Raw genomic sequence first — 25,031 nt, forward strand, 5'->3', positions numbered from 1 at the left:
GGCTTCCCCATATAAGAAGCAAACTACCGACAAGACAATCTTGTTAAATCATCCTTAGACCATACGGCTGTAAGAGACCATCGCCTTTTATTGAAAGCGTTATTCGTCATTTTCTTTTGTATAGTAATACACACTGCACATATGATTTTCTTCCGGTGCAGAATAATTGTATTAATTCTTTTCTTATTTTTCCCTATGTAAAGGATCTAATTTAGCACGGCTCCATAAAAATATTTTCTTCTCCGCCATACAATTATTACGTTGTACATATTACATTTTATATGTATATAAAGCTAGTGTACATTATACTGTACATCTTTGAAGTGAGTTTAGTTTACGTGATCTCTGATTGGGTACCACTTTTGTGATGATATTTTTGTACGTTTCTATTTCAGGAATTTTTTGGAAATTCCTGAAATTCAATCATTCAATCTCACAAAAATTTTAAAGTCAGTCGAGACCAATAGCTTTGCCGTTGAAACTCGTCAATGTTTGTACGTTTGGCAACGTACGTCAAACTCGTCAATGTGCATTTGGGCAACGTGTATTACATTTGGACAAAATTAATGATTTTCGGGCAAAATTTATGATGTTTAGGCCAAACTTATTACGTTTGGTCAAAACTTATGAAATTTGGGCAAGATTTAGTTTGGGAATGTGCATCTTTAATTTACTTCAACTCAGACTACTTAACAAATTTTAACAAATCTAATTTAGCACGGTCCCATCAATATATTTTCTTTTTCGCCGTCAATATATTTTCTTCTTCACCATAAAATCATTACGTTGTGCTGTTCAAATTAAGGATGTTACGAGAAAGACCAAAAATATAAAACCAAGTTTCTATGGATCAATCTTTATTACTAATTTTAGGTATCGTTGCTTGAAGACTGCCTTACTTATCTATCAATGGTGCCAACTTTGTGGGCTAGTCCAATCTACGTAGAAGCTTGGAATCAATATTTGCAACTTGTTCTTAATTCAGGTATTATTCTCTATAAATATCTATTTTTGGCAAAGTTTCTTGTGAAAAAGCTGTACCGTCTCTAATTTGCTTGGTTAGAGAATTCCTCATGAGTAATAATGCATGATTTAAAATTTACGACGCTTTTTGGTTTTACGGCTATTGCACGATAGAACACGCTCTTAAGTGGGAGTATCTTCTTTTTTGGCTCTGATATGTCGGAAATTAGCATAGTTCGTCCGACTAGGTTGTTAACAGTATTTAAGCTCTTTTTTTTTTACCGAGACAAGGAGATTTAATAGAGGTGATTTAATCAAGAGCATTAATCAAGGATGAAACAGCACAAAAGAGAAAGTGTAGGAACGTCTATAGTATAAACCTGTGATGGCAATTTTTATTTCGTAATTTAAATTGAACATTCCCAGAATTTCGGAAAATGTAGGTTTTAGAGGGACAAGTAGGCCCTGATACGCCCCTCGTGGCCCCTTATTGCGTCTACGGCTCCATCATGTCCATGGGGAACACTTTGTAAAAGTGAAAATATTCTAATTGCACAAGAAATGTAAGAAATTATAGCGAGAGTATTTTAAAAAGGATTTGGGGGGGTCTGTTTCTTTAGATACTTCTGTAGATGCATCTGTTTCTGTAGATGCTTTAATTAGTCAGGTTATTCCAAGTTTTTGGCAAGATTTTTGAAAAAAACTAAATCTCAGCTGAGGGGGAGGCAAACTGACCTATGGCAAATTACGCCCCTGGTAGCATGAGACACTTTTTTTTAACTGTGATCCCTCATCAGCTAAATTCTTATATTCCAGCCAAATAGCTTGTTGACGCTAGTTTTTTTTTTTTATTATTATTAGATGCTTGGATGAAATTGGATGAAAAGTACGTTTCAACCTCAAGAACCTTGGGAAGTTTTTCAGCATTTGAGGAACTAACAAATACTTAGTTATCAAACAGTTCGTGGTAACGAACTGTAGTAAGTAGCGACCCGGCTCAATAGTAACCGAAACTCTAAAAAATGGAATTTTGATCTTATCCATCAAAAGTTACGAGCCTGAGAAAATTTGCCTTATTTTAGAAAATAGGGCGAAAACCCCCTAAAAGTCATAGAATTAACAAAAATAACACCATCAGATTCAGCGTATCCGACAACCCCACTGTAGGAGTTTCACGCTCGTATGTACAAAAATGTAGAATTTTGTGTTTTTTGCCAGAAGACAAATCACGGATGCGTGTTTATCTGTTTTTTTTTTTTTTCAAGGGTGATCGTGTCGACCCAATGGTCCTAGGATGTCGCAAGAGGGCTCATTCTAACGGAAATTAAAAGTTTTAGTGCCCTTTTTAAATGATCAAAAAATCGGAGGGCACCTAGGCCTCCTTCACGCTCATTTTTTACCAAAGTCATCGGATCAACATTTTGAGATAGCTATTCTGTTTAGCATAGTCGAAAAAGATAATAGCTATGTCTTTGGGGACGACTTAATCCCCTACAGTCCCAGGGGGAGGGAGTGCCAGTTACAAACTTTGACCATTGTTTACATATAGTAATGGCTATCGGGAAGTGTACAGACGTTTTTAGGGTGACTTTTTTGAGTTGGGGTTGCGATGGTTTGGGGGAGGGGGTTAGATTGGAGGATTTTTCCATGAAGGAATTTATCATGAGGGAAGATAATTTACATGAAGGGGGCGCAGGATTTTCTTGTATTATTACAAAAAAAAATGAGAGAATGAATAAAAAAAAGTTTTCAACTGGAAGTAAGGAGCAGCATTTAAACTTGAAACGAACAGTAAATATTATGCATATGAGGGGGTTCGTGTCCACCACAATACCTAGCTCTTTACGCCAAAGTATTTTTAGCAATTTCAACTATTTATTCTACGACCTTTGTGATTCAGGGGTCATTCTTAAAGAATTGGTATGAAATTCAAGTTTGGAAGATTCAGATATTTGCAGGAAATATAGTTCTGAATATAATCGGAAGCATCTCCTTTACATTTCGCATCGTCAGTCTTACCTGAGGAGCATGTATCCTACAATGGCAACCCTAATGCTCGTTATCTCGTGATTGAGATTGCTCTTAGTAATGCACATAATAGATTGGTTTGACAGACTTCACCAAATATAGGAACTGGTCAAATCTAGTTGTGAGATCTTGTACATTACAGTGGGCTACCGTAAACAAGTACGATTATATTGTCAGCGGGCGTGCCAAAGATCGTCGATGAGAGGTCAATTTGAGGCGAGGCTTATTTTGGTGAATTGTAACCAGGTAAAAGACACCTTGTTTGGTGATTAGCCTAGCAAAGGCCAAGAGATCCAAAGACCTGTGTGTCATTGGATGGAGACGAAGCCAAAACACCTTTTACCCATTCTCAGCTTTGGATCTGGTGCTCTGGCATAGATTGAACTTATGTTGGGTTTGGAGCAGAGCATATACATGGCACCTCCCACCATCCAATTCGTTGATTAAGATTTATAGAAACAGGGGCACCACGAGCAGGTTGTCCAACACCACCCTGAATATGTTGCGGTAGTCTACCGTAATGTTGTACGGTAGGCTACTTGACTATGCCTGTCACTTATTTATTTTCTTTTACAGGAAGATGAGAATATTGATAAATACAAATAATATAAGAATTTGGAGGCTCTTTAGTCCCCAATCACGGACCACGTGAAGATTTAGCCCTTTTTAGATCATATTTGCGCGTAAAACATCCTGTTACAAGAAGATTTGTCAATGAAGTTGTTGCCAAATATGGATGTTAACTGTTGTGTTTATCAGTTACGTGTGCATAAATTTATTTTAGAAGGCTAACATTTGGAAGGGGGAGAGTAAAACAAAGAATAATCATACGAAGTGTAAAGCACATTACAGGAAATCGTAGTATCTTTTATCTTATCTTATTTTTTTTTATTTTTTTTTTAATTTGGGAAAGGTTCAATTTCCCTTTGTATACATGCTTGATAAGATGAGTGAGGGAATCTTTTTCAGGATTGAGGTGGTATCTGAGGGGCTCAGCTTTGATTGAAAACGAACAATACAAATGGGAAGGTTCAGAGGCCTCCCCTACCTTGTTTGCTTTCCTTGAACCATTACCCTGTCAATTTTTCAAATTTTGTTTCAAACATTAAGAAACTTTTCAAAGCAAAACAATAAAAGCAATTTTGTAATTTTTCCAATTTAGGGAAGTAATGCCCAACCTTGATTTGAACATGTACATAAAAGCAACAGTTAACAAAACTTAGGGAAGGGAAAGATTTGTTTTATCAATTTTCTGTAAATGAAGATACAAAAAATATGTTTGTCAAAATATAGGGGGTCGACTAGGGGGAAAATTTCTGTCCTCCTGCCTCTCCAATTGGTACCTCTGCTCATCCCAGGTTTACCCCAAATGTCATGAGGCTTCTGAGCTGTTATTTTTGCATGCTTTCTCCCCCCCCCTCTTGGCGGCCCTGATGACCAGAATTTTGTTCTGGGAAGAGATTTACCTTTTTGTTAGAACCTAAATTATCTTACCAAACAGAAAATCTGTCAGGTACAATAGACGAGCTTAAATAAATTTTGGAATAACAGCCAGTCGCGTCAATTCACGAAAATTTAGGTGGGGGTTTTAAAATGTACGAGGGCTAAAATTTTTGTTTTCACTTTTTCAATGGGAATACAAAAAGAAAGATTTTCAATGAAAATACCTCTCTAAAAGGAAGCTTCCAAATTGGAAGGGGTGGGATCTAGGAAGCACAAGGCTTCAGGTATTTCTTCAAGGCGGAGAACAAGTCCAAATTGGGAGCCAAAAATTTGTTCTATTTTTAATCTTTTAAATGTGGGATCCAAATCCCCCCCCAAAAAAAAAACTCAACTGCCTATTCATATATTAAGAATAGGATCGGAGCTACCATCTATCGGCCAGAATTCATCTAGCGTCATGGCTGCTTTTACACGAAAAGTAGATTAATATGCTTATCCATTTCAGCTAACCTCAGTAGCAACTGGAATGAAGAAGAAGAATTTAAAATTGCCAACCGTTTGGGGCTGATCCTGCAATGTCCGGATTTGGAAAAAATCAACTTCAATGAGCTGATCCAACTGGCACTTTTCTGCCCTGAGCCAGCATTAGCCCTAGTCCTTCTTCCATATGCCCCCGAAGACGTTCGCAGTCAAGCTTTACAAGTAATATAATAAGTTTCTTAATTTTTTTTTTGGAGAGGTCGTAACGTTCAAGGTACGGCAGTTTAGTTTTTGATTTGAATTGGATTTAATTATTGTATATAATTACTATTAAGACTAATAAGTATATAATCCCTGTTAACTATTAGTCGACGAATTTTCCTTTTTTTTTGTAACAGAAATGGAATTAGCTGTCTTAAACTAAGTTTGCAGTTTAGATTTTAAAAATGACAGTATTAAAGCTGCACCGCCTACAGTTTTTTTTTATAAATATCTTACCTTATTGAAGGAATTAAGCAGTATTTTAAGCGTATTTGTTAATTTTATTAATTTCATTAAGTTATAATGGGATCCCAAAGTGTTCGAGATGATATACATGTTTTAAACAAAATGGAAGATCAAAACATTAAACATTTATGTAGACACGATAGAATTCAATTATTTTATTCTTTTATAGGACCTAAAACCCTCTTCTTGAGACATCAGGAGTAGTCACCCAACATTGTTAGGTCCCAATAACTTTGATATGGAGTTTCTAGAGTCCTAATGTTCTGATGGAACTTTTACTCTTGTTTATCACCAACCATTTCGAAATTTTGCGGAGAAAAAAAAATCCAAGTGCAACTGAAAAAGGGTATTTTTTGAGTGATATTCGACACACCATGGCTTGATAGGACCTCAGAAGCTCTTCTATGAAGATTTTATAATTTTTATCCTTTTTGTTTCCTAAATAACCATTTACCACTTTATAAATGATTTCTAAGCTGCCACTTCCTATTGATTTAACTTTTGATTTGAGTCGTAAATCATTTTTCTGATTTGAGGTCCAATAAAATGCCTTCTTTAAGCATAACTTCACTTGATTGCGGAACAAGACTTGTAAAATATTTAAATCCCCCCCCCCCTCTTCTTTGTCCATAACCTTCAAAAAATATTTTACAAGTCCTAACTTAATGTGAAGTCGACGAGGAAGAACTTTTTCCGATTCAATAAGTTGACCTTACTTAATATTGCTAGTTTCAGACTGAAAAGATGTTCTGTTTGGCCTTTATTTTTTTTTTTCAATGATTTTGCTTTGCACGATTATCTCTCAACAATGAAAAAGCAACAAAATATTATCAACCACCTTGAAGACCGTTACTATGACTATGACCTTTAAATCACCATAAATTTGCCAATTTAGTTTCTTTTATATAATTAAATTTAGAATTGCTACCATATTTGTATAAGTTTATTTTCTCAAAGCGGATTAAGCAACTAGTATAGAAGGTTTCGTGTTCCTATTGTAAACCAATACAGCTTTAAACCTATATTTGGAAGAATATATAAAAAGGTGCGATTCTGATGGTTCATGCTCAATATGTAGATCCGATTTAATCGATTTATATCGATTTATTTCGTTAATCGATTTATATGTAGATCCATCGTTAATCGATTTATATCAGAAAAAACATAAACCAAACCTTCAATTCTGTAAAAATCTGAATAAAACATATTTTTTGTTTGAAAATATGCAACACTTGTTCCGCCTGCCAACCGAGAAGTTCAGCATAGTGTTTTGACAGGCCCAGATCCCGCACCAAATCATTGACTTCAGATTGAAGAATAAAATGGAGTTTACTCGAATTCCCAGGTCTAAAGTTAGGGTCAAACTTATCTTCTGCTATATCGGTTTTGTATGCGTCATCAGTGTAACTCACCTCTTGAATTTCAATATCTTTTCAATTCAATTGTGGAGATGGTGGAGATAAGCATTCACCATGAAGAACATTTCAAAGTGCAGATGGTATGTCAGGATATTATATTTTCTTTTCCGAATATCCTTCTCTGTTCTTTAGACAGAAGTAAAAGTCATTAAAATGACTTGAAGGTTCCCACTACACTACATGGATAGCAAATGGCATAGAACTTATGATACCTTTCATCCACTGAACAAGAGCCATATTACAACTTACACATCGATGCCCTAGCTACGCCATATTAAAATTCAGCAGCGGCGGAGCCATATTACAATTTACAAATAGATCCCGTAGCTACGCTGAAATAAAATTCAGCAGCGGTGGCGCGCCGTCAATTTTTCGCCATTTGTTCTAGTTTTACAGTATTTTTGGCTACTTTTAAAAAGTTTTGAAAACTAAATCGATATCAGCTTTTATTGGAATTTAGTCCATAATTCCTTTTTAGCTTCATTACCATGACCGAACATCGGACAAAATAAGAACGAGATATCAAACTTAACTTCTAATAAACATTTTTAAACCCAAATGATCGATAGCAAGACCTGAAATTGTCTGATATTTGGATTAATCCGATAAAATGGGTAATTTAAAATTTAATTTAAATTAAGATCTAAACCTTGAATTAGAGTAAACAAATTTACTTGCACCATAAATCCATGGCTAATTTGTGAAATCTCGATGGAATCTGAAGTGTATATCTCATTTTATGTCTGAATTGCCTGGTCTTGCAAACTACATTCCACTTCTTTGACTACCCTTCCCCTCAACCCATCACTCTCTAAGCTACAGAAGCTATTATTTCTCATTGCTTCAAGATTGAATCCTGTCACTTAAGGGTGATTTAATATAAGTTTTAAAATTAAACGTTTCAACCAACTCATTTGAGACTGAAAGAGCTTATTTATTCTCCTTTCCATCTCAGCAATTAAGCTAATGTGGTTGCGGGTGTACTTGAACATGGTGGGTAAGCATATAAAAAGATCTAAGTTCTACTTTAGCGTATAGGATTTAATATGTGATTTTTTTTTTCTTACATAACCAATTTTCAGAAAACTTAGCATGTCGCTCTTTAAGACCAGATCATTCCCTGATGTTAGAAGAAAAAGAAGTAACATTTTGTAAAGAAAAACTTTTATATATAAAAAAAGAGGCAACATCTTATAAAGAAAAATATTAGATATTATTAGATTTTTAGTTTTGGCTTTAAATTTCAGAATTGAAATTGAACTAAGTTTTAATTTGCCAACATAGAACTTAGCAGTATAGAACATAGAGCCTAGCATCAACAATTATTCCTACACCCCTGAAAACTCTTTCTGCTGCGGCACTTGTTGGCGGCAACGATAGAACTTTTCTTGCCAAAGCTGCAATCCATGGCAGCTGAGTAAAGTATCTTTTCCAGAAGGCAGTGGTTGGATTGATTCCATCTACTAGGCCAGGTTCTGATCTTCTGACATGAGTTGACAAGCCCGGATGTATAACTACTCGACGCTTAATCACATAATCATTTCCATCCTGTTCTGCTTTGTTATTCTGAAACAATATTTGATCGAGCAGTCTTGTTTTTTATGCATGATCATGAGGATGTTTAGAATTGCTGCCCTTCTGAAAAAACCCACTAGCCATATTTATACAACTGATTGGGTACTTGATCCACTGACAGCACCAGAGATTACAGCCACCCCTTGAGGCTTTTCGAGGGCCCTCTCCTCTTCGTACAAAAGAATTTCTTACTGCACTAAAACGCTCACCACAATTTTAATTAGAGGGACCTGGATTGTTGATTAGACAAATTCGGTTCACAGGAGATTTGATAAAGCACCTTATGTCAGCTGCCAGCACTAGAGGCTAATCATTTTGAACAAAATTCCCTTCTTGTCAGTGAACCACCAAGAAGGTTTAGATCATCATCAATTTCATTTATCTTGAATATTTCGAAGTCCAAAAGCGTTGATGTCACCATGAGATCATCCCTTTGGAAGCCAAAGTCAAACTTGTTTTCCCTTTTTCTTTCAAAAGCAAAATATAGCTACTATCATTAGGCTGCTCCTTAAAGTGACTTTTTAGGAGGCCGACACAGCAGAGCAATATTTAGGGTGGGAAGGAATTATCCCTCAGTAGCCTCAACTGTAGTGAAAAATTTGGTAGTAGAGAACAAAGGCCACGCATCAGTTCATATTCCTCATCATCTAGAATATGGTCAGGTTTCCCAATTTTACACAAAACACTTGCCAGAGGGCCTTTGTATTGAAAGATACTTTACATCATACTATATGTTGCATTCCATCTTGTGTTTAAACCCCGTTCTAGGGACTTGCATTGTTCACATCTTGATAACATAGGAGGCAGATCATCAGCAGCCTGAATAATGAGTAACTGATCATCAGAATCGAGAACCTCATCTAAATCACAAAATCTTTTAAGGAATTCATTACAAATTTAAATTTTATTTTTTCGAGAAGGCTGTTAGGAAGACAATGAATTTGTATATAAGTTTAGTTCTCCCACTTTGTACATGTTTCCATATACATATGTATAAAAAAATTGGGTGGAAGAGGGGGGGAGGGGGGTGTTGTTACATATAAAATTTTACCACCTTGCTTTCAGGCCTTTGTAGAGTAGCTGTATTTTTGCATATGATAAAACATTTATAAATGATGTATTTGAGGAATATTATGGCTAGTCGAAAATCATTTAAATTAGATAATATTACATTTCAGCAAAGAGGACAGAGAAAAGTGAGTGATAATCTAAAGTCCATAGTTGACGAGTAGATTCAAAAACGTTTTGAGAGAATCCAAAATTTGTACATGTATCGTTAGATAGTAGATTTTGTATTATATTTGCCTCTCAATAATCTCATAAAATAATTCGGCGCTTAAAATTTCCGGCTAAGGCTTCGGCGCGTTGAAGCCACACACAGCACACGTGAGGGGCCTAACTTTTATCTTGGTAACCAACTTTACACCCGAAATACAGAAAATAAGCTATTTTCACCTCTTGTGATAAATGTCTGCAGTGTAATTTTATTATAAAACGCCTAAAAATGTAACAAAATTTATTGGGTATAGTGTCGCAACATCTATTCTGAGAACTTGTATCAAAGCACATGACTAAACTTAAGAAATAATTTTCTATTCCATGAAGCCAGAAGCAGCTATATGAGGCGAGGATTTGTTTTTACTTGGAGCTGAGGGAGGTATGCGCTGGGGTGGGGTGAAGGTGAATGATCGACTCTTTTTTAGAATAGAGTATATATATATATATATATATATATATATATATATATATATATATATATATATATATATATATATATATATATATATATATATATATATATATATATATATATATATATATATATATATATAATGAAACTAAAAGTTGAACGTTTTCATAATGGCGCATGAGTGTTATGACCACAAATATCATGTGATTGACCCCCTAGTCGATATTAGTGAGTAAATTTTCCAATATATTTCTTCAGTTACTTAAAATTTGATTTTTTTTTATGACGGTATAATCGTATATTTCTAAATTTAGTGATTTTTTCAAACAATTTGCTGAAGAGATTGTTATTTACAGTCATTAAGAAAAGCTTAGATAGATGCTGTTGCCATTCCCTAACCTACTGTCCACCCTTTTTCTTTTCTTGATTTTTACCCGTGTTTTTTTAACTAAGAAATCTCTTTTTCTCTAGTTTTGCTGATTTGTATTTCTTTTTCAGGAGCTAGGACTTGTTCGAGATGAAATATATTTAGAAGAAAAGAGAAACATGTACTCTAACCTTGGATTGCCACTTTAGTGCTTCCTTTATTTCACATTTGAAGTAGATTCATTTGTTAATTGATTAAGTTCTGATAAATATAAATAACTACCCTCATTTTTATGTGACACTGTAATGGAAATGCTACTTACCACCCAAAACTATTTAATTTTTAAGGTAATAACAACTGGCAACAGTTCAGATTAGCCCTACGAGACATGAGAGCCAAATTGTCGTATTCTGTTAAAACCAAGATTCTAGAGATACGATTGCCATCTAACATAAAGTTGTCTGTTCTTTCTGATTTTCTATTTAGGGACTCGGTGTGACCCTCTGTTGCTTAGCAACAAAGAATTCAAGCAACAAGAAACAGAAATTAGCAACAAACTTGATGGTTTATAAGTCATGTTCTCTAAAAATTTTCTCTTTATCTTTCATGTTCTCTTTTCTTTTCAGGTTTTTTTTTGTATTGACTAAAATCTTTATTTTATAGTATCCTGCGACTTAATTGTTTTTTTCCTCATGTTTCTTAAGAACAAACAATTTTTTTACGCTCCATATTAGCTTGTCATGTAGATATGTAAAATTTCTTTTTTGTTTTTCAGGCTTCTTTATAATATGGAAATAGAAAGGGTCAAAATCTTTAATCGTGTTTATCTCAGAATGAGTTTTTGAGCCGTAGGCCAATTTTATTCTCAGGCCGCGAATTGACATAATAAGCCTGTGTCAATCAACTAACTTAGTATTGATGAACAGATGTATAGCTTTTATTCACGGATAGGGAATAAAATAAAATCGTTAGAATAAGTAAAAAACCAAACAAAGTGATGCTAAAATTATAGAGCTCTGAAGTTTTATTTTAACTTTTGATATATATTTCTTTTAAAATGCTGACTGGGTGCTACCGCTTGAAAACAACGTTCTAACCCCGGACGAAGTTTTCTAAATGAATCTTTTCATATCTTTCTCGCCTTTTCGCCATCATTCTCCTAATCACCTAGTGTTTAAAGACAATTCTGTACAAATACATCATTTCCCAGGATACTATTGTTTGGAAAGTTTTTCCGTGTTTCAAATAAACAAAGTTTTAACAAGGATGAGTTGGTTACTGCGAAATAAGAGGAAGCCCTCTAATGATGCTTTACTAAAGAGCCAAGTGCCTCTAATATATTATTCGTTTGTTTTTTTTCCGGCCACTTCATACGGAAAAGGTGGTCTTAGGAACTTGGAGGGGGGGGGGTGGTCAATTGAAAATTGAAAGTTGTAGTGCTCTTTTTAATAGTTGAATGTAATTGGAAGGCGACCAGCCCCTCATATGCGCGTTTTTTTTGCTATGGGTTTACTCTATAATCCCCTCTCCCAAAAACATCCGATCAAAATTTTTAGATAGTCAGAGTAGTTAAGAGGTCAAATAAATAAGCCTCCAGAGAAGACATGACCTCACAGCCCCTGGAACGGGGGCCATAAGTAATGCAAGTTTGCTAATTGTTTTCAAGTGGGTTTTTACGTGGAAAAGCAAGTGAACTTTATATTGAGTGCGCGATTGACTCGAAACTTTCAAGTATTATTCTCTGGGCCATGAGGATGTTAGGAGGCCAACAACGGGTAAAAAAAAATTGTCGTCCCTGATCAGTTTGAAACTTCCAGCCCTAAATTCTTATGCCGCGGGGAAACTAGTGTAAAAATAGAAATTGTTTGGGGGGCATATGCCTTCAAAAATGGGACCAAAAAATATTCTTTGTAATCGGGTTGAAACTTATATTCTTAAATCCTTGAACAAAGGAGACCCAAAGGCCGAAGGAGAAATAGAAATAAAATACCGTTTTCCCTGAAAATGAGAGCTGACAAAAGGTCTCTTTTTTCTTTTTTTTTTCTTATTTTAATGGCTTGAAATTTAAAACTGTAGGTCCCTGAGTGAAGGGGACCTCATGTATAAGCACGATTTTACTTTGGGGCATGTCTTCCCTTCTTAATAATGGGATGAGAAAAAGGACCATTTTTCGTTTGGCTTAAGACTTTTATGCTTAAGTCCTTGGGGAATGTGGACCCCAATGCGCAAGTAAAAGTTCAAAAGAGATTATGATTCTAGTGAAAATGGTGCAGGAATAAGGCCTAAGAATTGTTTTCGTCAAATTTTTTTTTCTGATTGGTTTGAAAATTTCAAGAATTGTTGCCTTAGGAAAGGGGTTCAAAAATTTCTTTTAAAAAGTGAAGGATATGGGTGGGGCCTGAAGCAGTCCAAAACACTTCTTTTCCCTGATAAGTTTGAAGCTTAGGTGAAAGTCTCTTTGCTAAAAAGAAAATCATGTAAAAAAACAAAATTAATTTGGAGGTATGGTCCTGTCAAAAATAAGGTACAAAAGCGCCAAAGTCTTTTTTGTCTAATTAGTTCAAAACTTACGTTCATAGGCTGTTGGGTGAAGGGGGCCCCATTCTACAAGAAAAATAGGAGAAAAAGTATCGGTTCTCCCAAAAAAGTGTTAAAATACTTTTGTCCTCTCTAAAGGGCATGAAACTTGCATTGCCAGTTTCTAAGACAAGGGGAACTGTATGCACAAAAAGAGTAACTTAGATTGGAGACGCGGGTCCCAAAAATTGTACCAGATAAAGTTAAAAATAGACACTGGTTTATTAAAAGATGGGTCCTAAAATGGGTCGCTAAGCTTTTGTTCTGAATTGTGTGAAACTTGAAATCGAAAGTTCCGGCCAAATGTACCATAACTTTATCGAAAAAAGTTAGTTTGGAGGCAGGGTTTCTTTCAAAACTGTATCCCAAAAAGGGCCAATTTTTTTGATTGGCTTGAAATTTTCAAGGATCATTGCCTGGTCTAAAGAGACCATATATTGTTGTTTGGAGGGGATGTTATGGGGCCCGGAAATGGTCAAAAAGTTGTAGTCCTTAATCATTCTTTCAAACTTGCGGCTGCAAGTCCGCGGGCCAAGAGGAACCATCTATGAAACAAATTAGCGTGGGTACGTGGTCGCCCAAAAGATAGTGCTAAAGAAGGGCCAAATTAAAACCTATATTCTTAAGTCCTTGGGTCAGGAGAACCCAATCAACAAGAAAAAAGAGACTGAGAGAGAGAGAGAGAGAGAGAGAGAGAGAGAGAGAGAGAGAGAGAGAGAGAGAGAGAGAGAGAGAGAGAGAGAAAGAAACAAGCATTATTTCTCTTAAAAAAGAGCCAGAAAATTTTATTTTCTGAATGGTTTGGAACTTGCACGTATAGGTTATTAAAATAAGGGAACCCTCATGCATACAAATAATATAGGTTCGGGAAGCGGGCCCCCAAACCCAGGGCCATAAAATGTTTCCTTTCGGTCGGTTTGCCACTTAGATCTTAAAGTATCTGGGCTAAGGAGGTTCCAATTCCTAAAAAAAAAGAATGAAAAAATATTAAAACTAATTTTGATTTTCCGGAAAACGGGCCTTTAAAGGGTGCTAGTATGCTTCTTGTTATGAAAGGCTTAAAGCTTAAAAGTATAACTGATAAAGCCGACCGTTTTGTTGCAAAAAATTTAGTTTGGAGGTTTCAGCCCCCTCAAAAACGGCTCCTGGAAGAGGGCAAATTTTTTGATTAGCCGGAAACTTTCATGGACCGTGACCTTAGCTAAGGGAATAGCGCATTTTCCTTTGAATGAGGGGGTAGGGGTCTTAAAAATAAACCAGCAAATTGATGTACCTGAAAAGTTCGAAAGTTGCTATAGGAAGTCTCCAAGCAAAGAGTAACCTAGTATAAAAAGGTTAGTTTGGGGATACGGCTCCCCCAAAAGTGGGACCCCAAAAGGACTCAAAACTTGTTTATCTGATCATTTTTAACCTTAAATTCGTAGGTTCTTGGGATAAGAAGACCCAAATGCACAAGAAAAAAAATATTAGGTCCCCCAAAAAACGAAAATATTTTTTTTGTCTGAACGGTCTGGAACTTACACATCCGGAAATATTTGAAGTGAAGGGACTCTAATTTACAAAAAAAAGTATTTACACTTGAAGGATGAATCCCCTAGAAACCAATCAAAAACTGTATTTGATTCGTTTGAAACTTATGTCTGAAATTCCTTATGCAGATTTGGAAAAATATTAGTGAAAACAAGATTGTTCAAAAACAGAAAACGGCTTCAATTGACAAAAACAAAATTTTGGTTTTCCCGGAAACTAGGCCCAAAAAAGGCTAGCAAGTTTTCACTTGAACTGATTGAAATTTGAAACTGTAAATCTTTGAGCAAGTTCTGCTATTAAAAATAATAACATAATATAGTCCAGGGAGTGTTTCCCCTCCAAAACAGGGGCCAAAACTCTTTTTTCTCGATTGGCTTGAAACTTTCAAAGATTTTTGTGATAAAAGGGGATCTCGAATTCTGTCGGGCGAGGGAGGGTGTTGGAGTACGTAGAAATAGACCGAAAATTTTCTACCTTTCATTAATATAAAACTTTTAAGCGGTGAGTCGCAATGCAAAGGAGAACCTAGTGTAGAAAAATATATTAAGCCAAATTGGGGCCCCAAAAGAGCCAAATGATTTTTTTTCCAGACACTTAGGCCTGCTTAGAAAACTATAAACAGGTATTTCGTAATCGGCTTTAAGATTGCATGTAGACAGGATCAACAGAGGCTTATTGAAGACAAAAATTTTGAAAAATTAGGTTGTATCGATTCGTGTTGTCAGAAAATAAAGCAACATTTTTTTGTTTCCCTCCTGTAATCACGAGTGATTATAAACATTCGACGTAGCATATTGCTAGTATGGTAAAATGTGACTTGTTCTCTAAATATGCTTTAGACCAAGTTTGCTTGAATAAAAGCTATAAAAATTCTATATTGGTGAAAATATAACTCAAGCTGCGATACTCTGAATTTACTAATGATGCAGAATCGAACTAATTCCTAACTCCCAGTTCTAAGTCTTAGCTATTCAAATAAAAATCAATACAGTAAGGACCAGAGGGGTAATTTTATTTAAGGAAAGTCAGGGGTGGCAAGAGGGTGGGGGCAGTTGCCCCCACCCCAATAATTTGGAAAAAATATTATACATCCCATGCCCATTGACTATAGAAATTTTTTCTGTCCTTTTTCTTAAATATGATAAAGATTTTTTGGCGTTGTTGTTGCTCCTTTGATGAATAAAAATTGATGAATATACTCCAAAAATTGATGAATATACATCAAAAATTGATAAAACTGATAATATACTCCTTTGATGAATATACTACTCATAAAAGTTCATAGATTAGACCTATAAGAGCCAGATACGATCCTATTCAGAAAAACAGAATTTTATTGATCAATTTTCGTCAAATTTGACTTGTTTTTTAGGGTATTTGGAAGCTAAAAATGTTAAAATATTTTGGATATTCAAATAATTCTTTGCTGTATTTGTTTGGTTTAAAAGTTATTAGGACTTACGACATTGTTCTTCGCCAGCTCCTATTCTACTAAAGCTTTTGAGACTTGGCAAGACACCCTGCTAGCTTAAGGTTGGTGAAGAATTCTGGAGATAGGATCTTTATCCACTGAGCATGAGTTGTGAAGATAAAGCTTTTTTACCTCCAACACCAAATAGTCGTTCACAAACAACAACAAATAACTACGAAAAATTATGAAAAATTAACACAACTTTCCAAGGAGTATATGCGTTCATTATGACCATTCATTTCGCATCGCCGAATAAATGCTGAAAAATGGTTTAAAACCAATCAACTAAAGGAAGCAAAAAAGAGTTTCATCATCTGTTTGTTGTTTTGTTATTCCAGTAAAAACCAAATGTGAAAAAAAGCATCGAAAGCAAACCGAGAAAACACAGGGACTGTATATTTTTAGCTGAAAAACAAAAAAGAAAAGCTATACGCGAGGAAGGTAAAAAAGAATGAAAAAATATTAAAACTAATTTTGATTTTCCGGAAAACAGCAAAAACGAATGCCACCAATATATCTCTATTACTTGGAATTTTATGTAAACATTCCACTCTGATTACACTGAAGTTGCGCTGGGAGACGCCACTAATACTACCTTTTAACCTCCTCCGAGGGGCTGGTAAATGGTCAGTTTGTCTGTGGTAACTGCTGCTAGTTTCATTCCAATTCTTGTCTAAATCATGGGGGCCAGAGTTGTCATTGCCAAGCTACTCATTGTGCCTGTTATTTGCGAAAGAACTTTAGAAGTGGAACAGTTCACACGATCAAGGACAATATCGGCTCGATCAGGGAAATCGGGAACTTCTTTACCGTCGTCAGATAGATTTGACAATTGCCAAACAACTTGGCAAGAGCTTCGGTCTTTGCCTGTGGCTCTTAAACGGTAGGTCCATCATTTATGTATTGAGAAGGAATCGAAGCTCCTTTAGATTCTGGTAAAGCCTCTTTCATCGCGCCTTTTCAAGACGATTCTTCATCAACTCTTTGCTGATGCATTTTGGAGCTTAGTAACAAGTTTATTTTTGTGCTCAACCCGTGATTATCGACCCATGTGAATTGCATCTTTATGGGATTTTATGAAATGAAGTCTGTCCTTTTCGGTTTTTGGGAGGAGCCATCGCTTGTGTGCCCTTTGCTTTGCTCAGGTAGCCTCTTTGCAGTTGGTGTTGAACCAAGGTTTGTTCTTGCTGGGCACCTTAATTTGCTTCGATTTGCTTCGATGGGATATAATTTACGATACAGTTGACTATGGCCTGCTAGTATTTTCCTGTATTAAATGAAAAAAACAAGTTTTTTTAAACTGAAAGTAAGGAGCGACATTAAAACTTAAAACGAACGAAAATTACTCCGTATATAAAAGGGGCTGTCCCCTCCTCAACAATCCGCTCTTTACGCTAAAGTTTTTATTATTTTAAAAAGTAGAGTAGTGAGAAAGAGTCAAACGAGGCGCTGAGGAGGAGACAGCCCCTTTCATATACGGAATAATTTCTGTTCAAGTTTTGATGTCGCTCGTTACTTTCAGTCAAAAAATTTGTTTTTCTTATTGGATTTCTAAAAGTTTTTGAATTAATGCAGGTTTTGAATTTTTCTCACCGTGAATGAATAATCAAAACGAAATTTACATGTTAATTTCACCTTTTTTGGCTAAATGGCTTTTTTCAAAATTTTGATCGGACTATTTTAAAAAAAGGGGCGGGGGAGGGGGCCTAGTTGCCTTCTATTTTTTTGTTACTTAAAAAAGGGCACTGGAATTTTTAATTTTATTTATGAACGTTTTTAATAGTAAGAAATATACGATATTACGAGTAAGAAATAATTAACTTACGTAACGAACTTCTATATTTGTATATTTTTATTACGTATATGAGGGGGTTCGCCGCCTCGTCAATACCTGGCTCTTTACGCAAAATATCAAATTTTTTTCCAATTCTCTAGGAATGACACCTGAATCACAAAGGGTTTAATTTGAATAAATAGCTCTCATGAAAGGACTAAAAAAAGTTTAGCGTAAAGAACGAATTATTGACGAGGGGGCAAACCCCCTCATATACGCAATAATTCCTTTTCGTTTAAAGTTTTAATGTTACTCCTTACTTTCAGTTGAAAAAAATTGTTTTTTATTTAATTTCTGATCGTTCTTTAAATAATGCTGGGAAGTCCGGCACCCCCTTCATGGTCCCTTCACCCATGAAAAATTCCTCCATGGAAAGATGCTCCCACGTAACCTTTTCCCCCGACCCTCCCACCTGAAAAAAATCCCCCCTGAAAACGTCTGGATCCTTCCCAATAACCAATACTATATGTAAACAATGGACAAAGTTCACAACTTGCAGCACTTTCCCAGGGGACTTCGGGGATTCAGTCATCCTCAAAGACATAGATTTTAGATTTTATTAGATTTTTCGACTATGCCGAACAAAATGACTATCTCAAAATTTTGATCGGATGAATTCGGGAAAAAAGGAATGTGGGAGGGGGCCTAGTTGCCTGCCAATTTTTTGACCACTCAAAAAGAGAACTACAACTTTTAATTTCCGTTTGAATGAGTCATTTCACGATATTCTAGGACCACTTGGTCGGTACGATCACCCCTGGAAAAAAACAAAAACAAATAGAAACGCATCCATGATCTTTCTTCTGGCAAAAAATACAACATTCCACATTTTGTAGAGAAGAGCTTGAAACCTTTACAGTAGGGTTCTCTGATACACTGAATCTGATGGTCTGTTTTTTTTTATTAAGATTCTGTGACTTTTAGGGAAAATAAGGCAAATATTCTCTGGCTCGTAACTTTTGATGGGTAAAACTAAACTTGGTGAAACTTATATATTTGATATCAGCATAAAAATCCAATTCTTTTGAAATATTTATTGGTATCAAAATTCTGTTTTTTGAGTTTTGGTTACTATTGAGCCGGGTCGCTTCTTAAGGAGCGACCGGGCTTAAGCCATCCCAGTCTCCTCTTTTTGTATTGCCAGATTGGTTGCTCGTGGTTTATAGGGAGAGGAATACGAAGATTTCTACGCGTGATGACGGTAACTTGGTCCCTTGTGAAAGCATGAACGTCAACCTTAAAGGAATCTGAGTAACCCGTAAGGAATAGGCCAAGACAAGATGTTTTGTTTGGGCCACGGTAGGTATCGGATTCAACCAGTTTTTGCAAGCTCCTGCGAAAGAGATAGATCATATAGATCGGACCCCTCCTTATAAGTTTTTGCTATGGAGCCATACGCTATGGTGACCGTTAAAATCTTTTTGGAGGATGGTGGAAGACTTAGAGTATTTGCCCCGAATGTAATCAAGAGAGGTTTCAAGGAAGCTAGTGATCTAGCAGGTTGGAGTTTTCACCTTTTGGAGTCAAAACACCTTTTACCCATCCTCAGCTTTGGATCTGGTGCCCCGGCATAGGCTGAACTTATGTTGGGTTCGGAGCAAAGCATATACATGGCACCTCCCACCATCCAATTCGTTGACTAAGATTTATAGAAACAGGGGCACCACGAGCAGGTTGTCCAACACCACCCTGAATAGGTTGCGGTAGTCTACCGTAATGTTGTACGGTAGGCTACTTGATTATGCCTGTCACTTATTTATTTTCTTTTACAGAAAGATGAGAATATTGATAAATACAAATAATATAAGAATTTGGAGGCTCTTTAGTCCCCAATTACGGACCACGTGAAGATTTAGCCCTTTTTAGATCATATTTGCGCGTAAAACATCCTGTTACAAGAAGTTTTGTCAATGAAGTTGTTGTCAAATATGGATGTTAACTTTTGTGTTTATCAGTTACGTGTGCATAAATTTATTTTAGAAGGCTCACATTTGGAAGGGGGAGAGTAAAACAAAGACTAATCATATGAAGCGTAAAGCACATCACAGGAAATCGTACTTTTTTTATCTTATCTTATTTTTTTACATATTATTATTTTTTTTTAATTTGGGAGAGGTTCAATTTCCCTTTGTATAAATGCTTGATAAGATGAGTGAGGGAAGCTTTTTCAGAGTGGAGGTGACATTTGAGGGGCCTTAGCTTTCATTGAAAACGAACAATACGAATGGTAAGGTTCAAAGGCCTCCCCTACGTTCTTAAAAAATTGGGAAAAACTGTCAAGCTTTAGTGTAAAGCACAAGTTATTGAGGAGGTGGAAACCATTTATATACGGAATAATTTCCGTTCATTTTGAGTTTTAATGTTTCTCCTAAATTAATGTTGCCTATATCAATGTTCTTTTTAGTTTTGCGATGTTACTAATGTAATTTTGGATTTTGGATTTGTTAATTAACTGAACAAACTGTAATTGGATGATAAGAGAAACTAGATTGAGGCCCCTTATTCTTTTTTGGGACACACGTCACAATGACCTCGCATAGTGCAGTCGGTACGAATTGCTACGCAATACAAGCTTGGAAAAGTAACGCCATATGCTCAGCTAGTTTTGTCGTACCATAAATCAAATGTCAGGTCGGAGTCGGTTAGAAACAGAAGCTTTGCCTTCTGTTTTTAAGGAGATGAATTAGCGTAAGAAGGGACGATGGTGTGATAAAAACAAGATTTCAACGATGATCTAGTTGAGAAAAACGGTGAAAGAGAATCTGCTGAAAACGGTGTCAAGGGGTAGGAGGCTATTAGAGAATAACAAGGAGAAGTGTTTTTCTAAGGATATTAGATCAATAGGGTTAGGACGTGAACAAGAGGGTGAAGGGAACTTTGATACTTTGCTCCATAGTAGATGCGGATGATTTCGGATACCACGAGACAGAAAAAAAATGCTTGCCCTCTCTTGAAGAACAGTACAGCTTTCCGGTACTCTTTTTTAGTCGATTTAGGGATCATAAAAATTAAACCAGGTCTGGGGCGATCACAATTCACCCAGATCTTAAACAGAAAGTTTTGAGGGTGCTTTGCAAGTTGTAGCTCTTTGTCATCGCTCCAGCCCTATTTCCCTGTACAAATCCTAACTCTCTCAGATAGTACTGCCACTGAGGCGGCTACTTTAATTGAGTGAGCAACATCAGTAAGATAGCAATCAAGATCAAGGCTGCTGCCATTCAGAATTTTAGAAAGAAGGCGGGAAGGAATTTTGATTTTACACAGCGTAGAATCCAAAACACTTTGATATTAATGAGGTGCTTCAAGTTATCGATTCTCTCTCTAATAGTAGTACACGGCTTCTTTGGCATAAGTAATGAGCTTCTTAGGACCTTATCTTCCTATGTTTGTGAGCCCATTGCGCTCATAGCAAACCTGTCTATGACCAATGGAGTCTTCCTTGAAATATTTAAATTAGCAATTGTATCCCGGTCCATAAGAAAGGTGATCCGTTATATCTAAAGTTCTCGAGAGAATTATGTTCTAACGTCTTTCTCCCTTTTTGTTTGGGATTCAAACTTCAGATTTGTTGATTTCTCCTCTTCAATATGGCTTCCGTTCCAAATTTTCAACTGTTCATGCACTAATAGACGCCTCACAGTTTATACGTTCCCAACTTGACGTTAAAAACACTGGATTGGGCTTATTTCTGGATTTTTCTAAGGCCTTTGACATGGTTGATCACAGTATTTTATCAAGTAAACTCAACAACTTAGGGATTTGTGGAGCTTTTTTCTCATGGTTTGGCTCTTGTCTCTCCGGTAGAGTACAGAGTGTGAGTCTGGGTGGTGCGACTTCACATCCCCTACCTGTTTAGAGGGACGTCCCGCAGGGCTCTGTTCTTTGTCCATTACCTTTTCTTCTTTATATTAATGATATGGTTACGGACCTGGGTCAATCAGTGCACCCAGTACTTTTTGCTGACGATAGCAACTTTTTTATCAACGGCCCTAATTTACCATCCGTCGTCACCTCTACTCAAATCCTTCTAAATAGAGTACAGGAGTGGTGTCTCGTTAAAGGCATGACCATTAACAGCAAGAAAAGTCAGGTTGTATTATTTCGAACCCCTTGCAAAAAAAAAAAATTAAGCTCAGCATGCACTTGGCCTAAAATATTCTACCAATCTCCTCCCGCAGGTCGAAGTTGCCAAGTTTCTTGGTGTACACATAGACTCCTCCTTATCATTTGCACAACATATTTCCTACATCAGAGCCATAATCTCGCGACAGGTAAGTATGATTAATCGTGTCAATTGTTTTCTTCCTCCCGATATCCTTGTCACCCTTTATTACTCTTTAATTTATTCATGCATCTCATAATGCAGATCTGTTTGGGGCAACACTTATCCTTCAGTTACCAATAAATTAAAATATGGCCAAGAACCGTGCAGTCAAAGAAGTTTTTCGGATGCCCCGACTTTACCCCACCCAGGACTTGTACTCCAATTTTGGTATTATCCCTCTTGAACAAATCATCAAAAATTAAATCTATCCTTTGCATACTCCGCTTACCATAAAAATCTTCCCCCCCCAGTTATTATCTTATTTTAATAGAAATAATTCTGAAGGCCACTGTCTCCGTTCATCCATCGTTCCTTCATTGTCTCCAAGTGTGTCTCTAGTTCAATCAGCGATCCCCTATAATCTTTAATTCAATGGAATATAATACCCTCCAGTGTCGGTATACCAACAAGTTTTCGCACGCCGTATAGCAATTTACTAAAATTTTGATATTATAACTCTTTAAATTTTTATTCAATTTGCTTAAATTGCCCGTGTTTTCCTTTTTTTCTCTATCTCTCTTCTTGATTTTCAATTTTTTGTTGTTATGGTCCTTAACAAGTTCACTTCCAGGGTCTTTATTATTATTGGTGCTATGTTTTATTTTTTATTTATTTGAATAAATTGATATGGAAACTGAATAAATTCATACAAAAGTTTAAATGTAAATGGTCACTTGTTAACATATCTTCAGATACAAAAAGAATGACACTCTGGAATTCCAGGATATTCGAGAGAACAAAATCAAGGTCGGAAGTAGAATCAGAAAGGTGAACATAAGAGCAAGATTTGGACTTTGAAAGCAAACAAATTTCGCTTGGCAACGAAGAAAGGAGCAATTGTGTAAAAAGTGCAGCAACATCTTTGAGGTCAGAATTGAAGTTACCAGATATGACGTGTGATTTATTGGATCACTTAACTTTATGCAGTAATTTTAACAGGGACGCACAAGTTGACGCATATTGTCGACTAGAGGTTGAATTTCAATAATTAGTTGGCATATAAACAGGTACAATAATAATACTACCTAAATCAACTGCGAAGTATAGATCTATAGATTCAAAACAACTACATATAAACATCTTATTTACAGCAACTAATGAGCCACCAGATGGACGGCCAGTATTAGTTTTAACAGGTCTAATAAAAAATAAATGGTCAGACGAAACTTTTAGCATCGGAAAATCATACACACTAGCAAAGTTTTCGGCTAAACAGACAATATGATACTTAACAGGCTCTCAAGAGTTCTTAATTTTTTCTGGGCGCCGTTATTATTCTGAAAAAATACAGAAACTATTTCACTAGGCTAACATCCGCAATGCCACCACAGTTGACAAAGGTAAAGGACTGCACCTAACAGCTCCTGTTACGACTGCTATGAATACCGGCCAATTGGCTGCATTTAGCTGGATTAGAAGAATCTATTGCAAAATGACCAAAGCCTCGACAATTGTGACATTGCATCGGTTTCTCGGTCAGCAACGTAACTCGAAATAAACCATTCAACTGGTTTCTTCGTAAATTAGTTTAAACCATTAATTCTGTATTTACTTGCTATTAATGAAATAAAATTCTATATAATAAGCCTAGACTTTTCGACAGATTGAGACTGGATGTCGACCTCATGGAAATTCGATAGGAAGGACTGGGAGGATGAGAATTTTCTTTGAGACTATGTTACAATTCAAGATTTTTTCTTGCGATATTCATATGCTTTGATTATTCTAAACCATAGAGTCAAATCTCGGATTTTATAAAGATATTATAGAATTTTTTTATTTAACACCCCTACTCTAGAATGCCTAAGTTGAATGCATTTATGATTACCCGTGACTCTTCGTAGAGACAATAACTCACAAAATATAGGGGGAGGGTAAGTATCTATTTAGAATGATATTAAAAAGGTATTTTTCTAAATCGAAGGGGTCAAATGCCCTCGAGCCCCCATATGGCACGCCTAGATCTTTGCAAAAAGCATAGAGAACCTAAGACCTTCTCAAAATGAATATTAACCTGATATTTTTTCAGTATCCTCTTATATAAATACCACCCAAGAAACAAAAACTATTAGAAAGATGTCGTCAAGCTTTGACGAGAGTATAGGAAAAGGGAAAAACAAAGAAAAGTAACATCTAGTAGTAAAATAAACTATTTTTTTTTACAATAAATTAAGAAAAAAAAATAGAGATCTGCCGTTTCTCATACTAATTACAACCTTCACTGGAGATCAGCCATGCCCATACATTGTCTTTGTGTGACTCCTAAAGATTGTTGGTGGACAGGTCTGGCTGCATTTTCAGCATCAGAATACAGAAGCATTGATTTTCCTGAGCTCCTTCTGCTTTTTCCTTTACGTTCAGCGATGGTTTCCTAAGCTGTTAGAAGCAGATAACCCAGAAGCAAATTCGGTTTATTTCTGATTATTCCCTAAACTGATTTATTCTTACATCTTTTCAGGTTGCAAATCTAAGGTGGAATCACCCTTGGATCCTCCTGATCATATTTTGATTGCTGAAAAGTGTGAAAACTGAAGAAAAGTAGAAGGACTGAAATAAGCCTTTGGTTGTATTTGGTGGTTAATTCGGATTTGTCGATTACATTCAAAGTATAGTTTAAAGTCTTGAAAGTCCATCTTGTGAAATTGTTTTTCTCTTTATTATTGGAACCCCTGCCTCCCTTGACTTGAGACCCTAGCTTATGACCACTCACAAGATGGCTCTCGGAAATGGGGGGTCGAAACGATTCGTCATAGCTTCCCTCGCACTTTGTTATGTGTTTTTTAAAGGTATTTTGAATTGTAGAAGAAATATTTTCTCACTCTTT

The 25,031-nt window shown here is 36.0% G+C and overlaps 1 protein-coding gene across 2 annotated transcripts in view; it reads left to right on the plus strand.

The window, feature by feature from the left end:
* LOC136038707 (kinetochore-associated protein 1-like) overlaps window positions 1-10,758 on the plus strand; it is a 284,373-nt gene extending 273,615 nt beyond the window's left edge. For both annotated transcript variants that reach the window (XM_065722029.1, XM_065722028.1), the window contains exons 35-37: window positions 874-985; window positions 4,940-5,136; window positions 10,603-10,758. In XM_065722029.1, the coding sequence (XP_065578101.1) occupies window positions 874-985; window positions 4,940-5,136; window positions 10,603-10,680 (387 nt within the window). In that variant the 3' untranslated portion in view covers window positions 10,681-10,758. The remainder of the gene's footprint in view (window positions 1-873; window positions 986-4,939; window positions 5,137-10,602) is intronic.
* The last annotated feature ends 14,273 nt before the right edge of the window (window positions 10,759-25,031 follow it).

The sequence above is a fragment of the Artemia franciscana genome, chromosome 18 (assembly GCF_032884065.1).
Source record: "Artemia franciscana chromosome 18, ASM3288406v1, whole genome shotgun sequence".
Lineage (NCBI taxonomy): Eukaryota > Metazoa > Arthropoda > Branchiopoda > Anostraca > Artemiidae > Artemia > Artemia franciscana.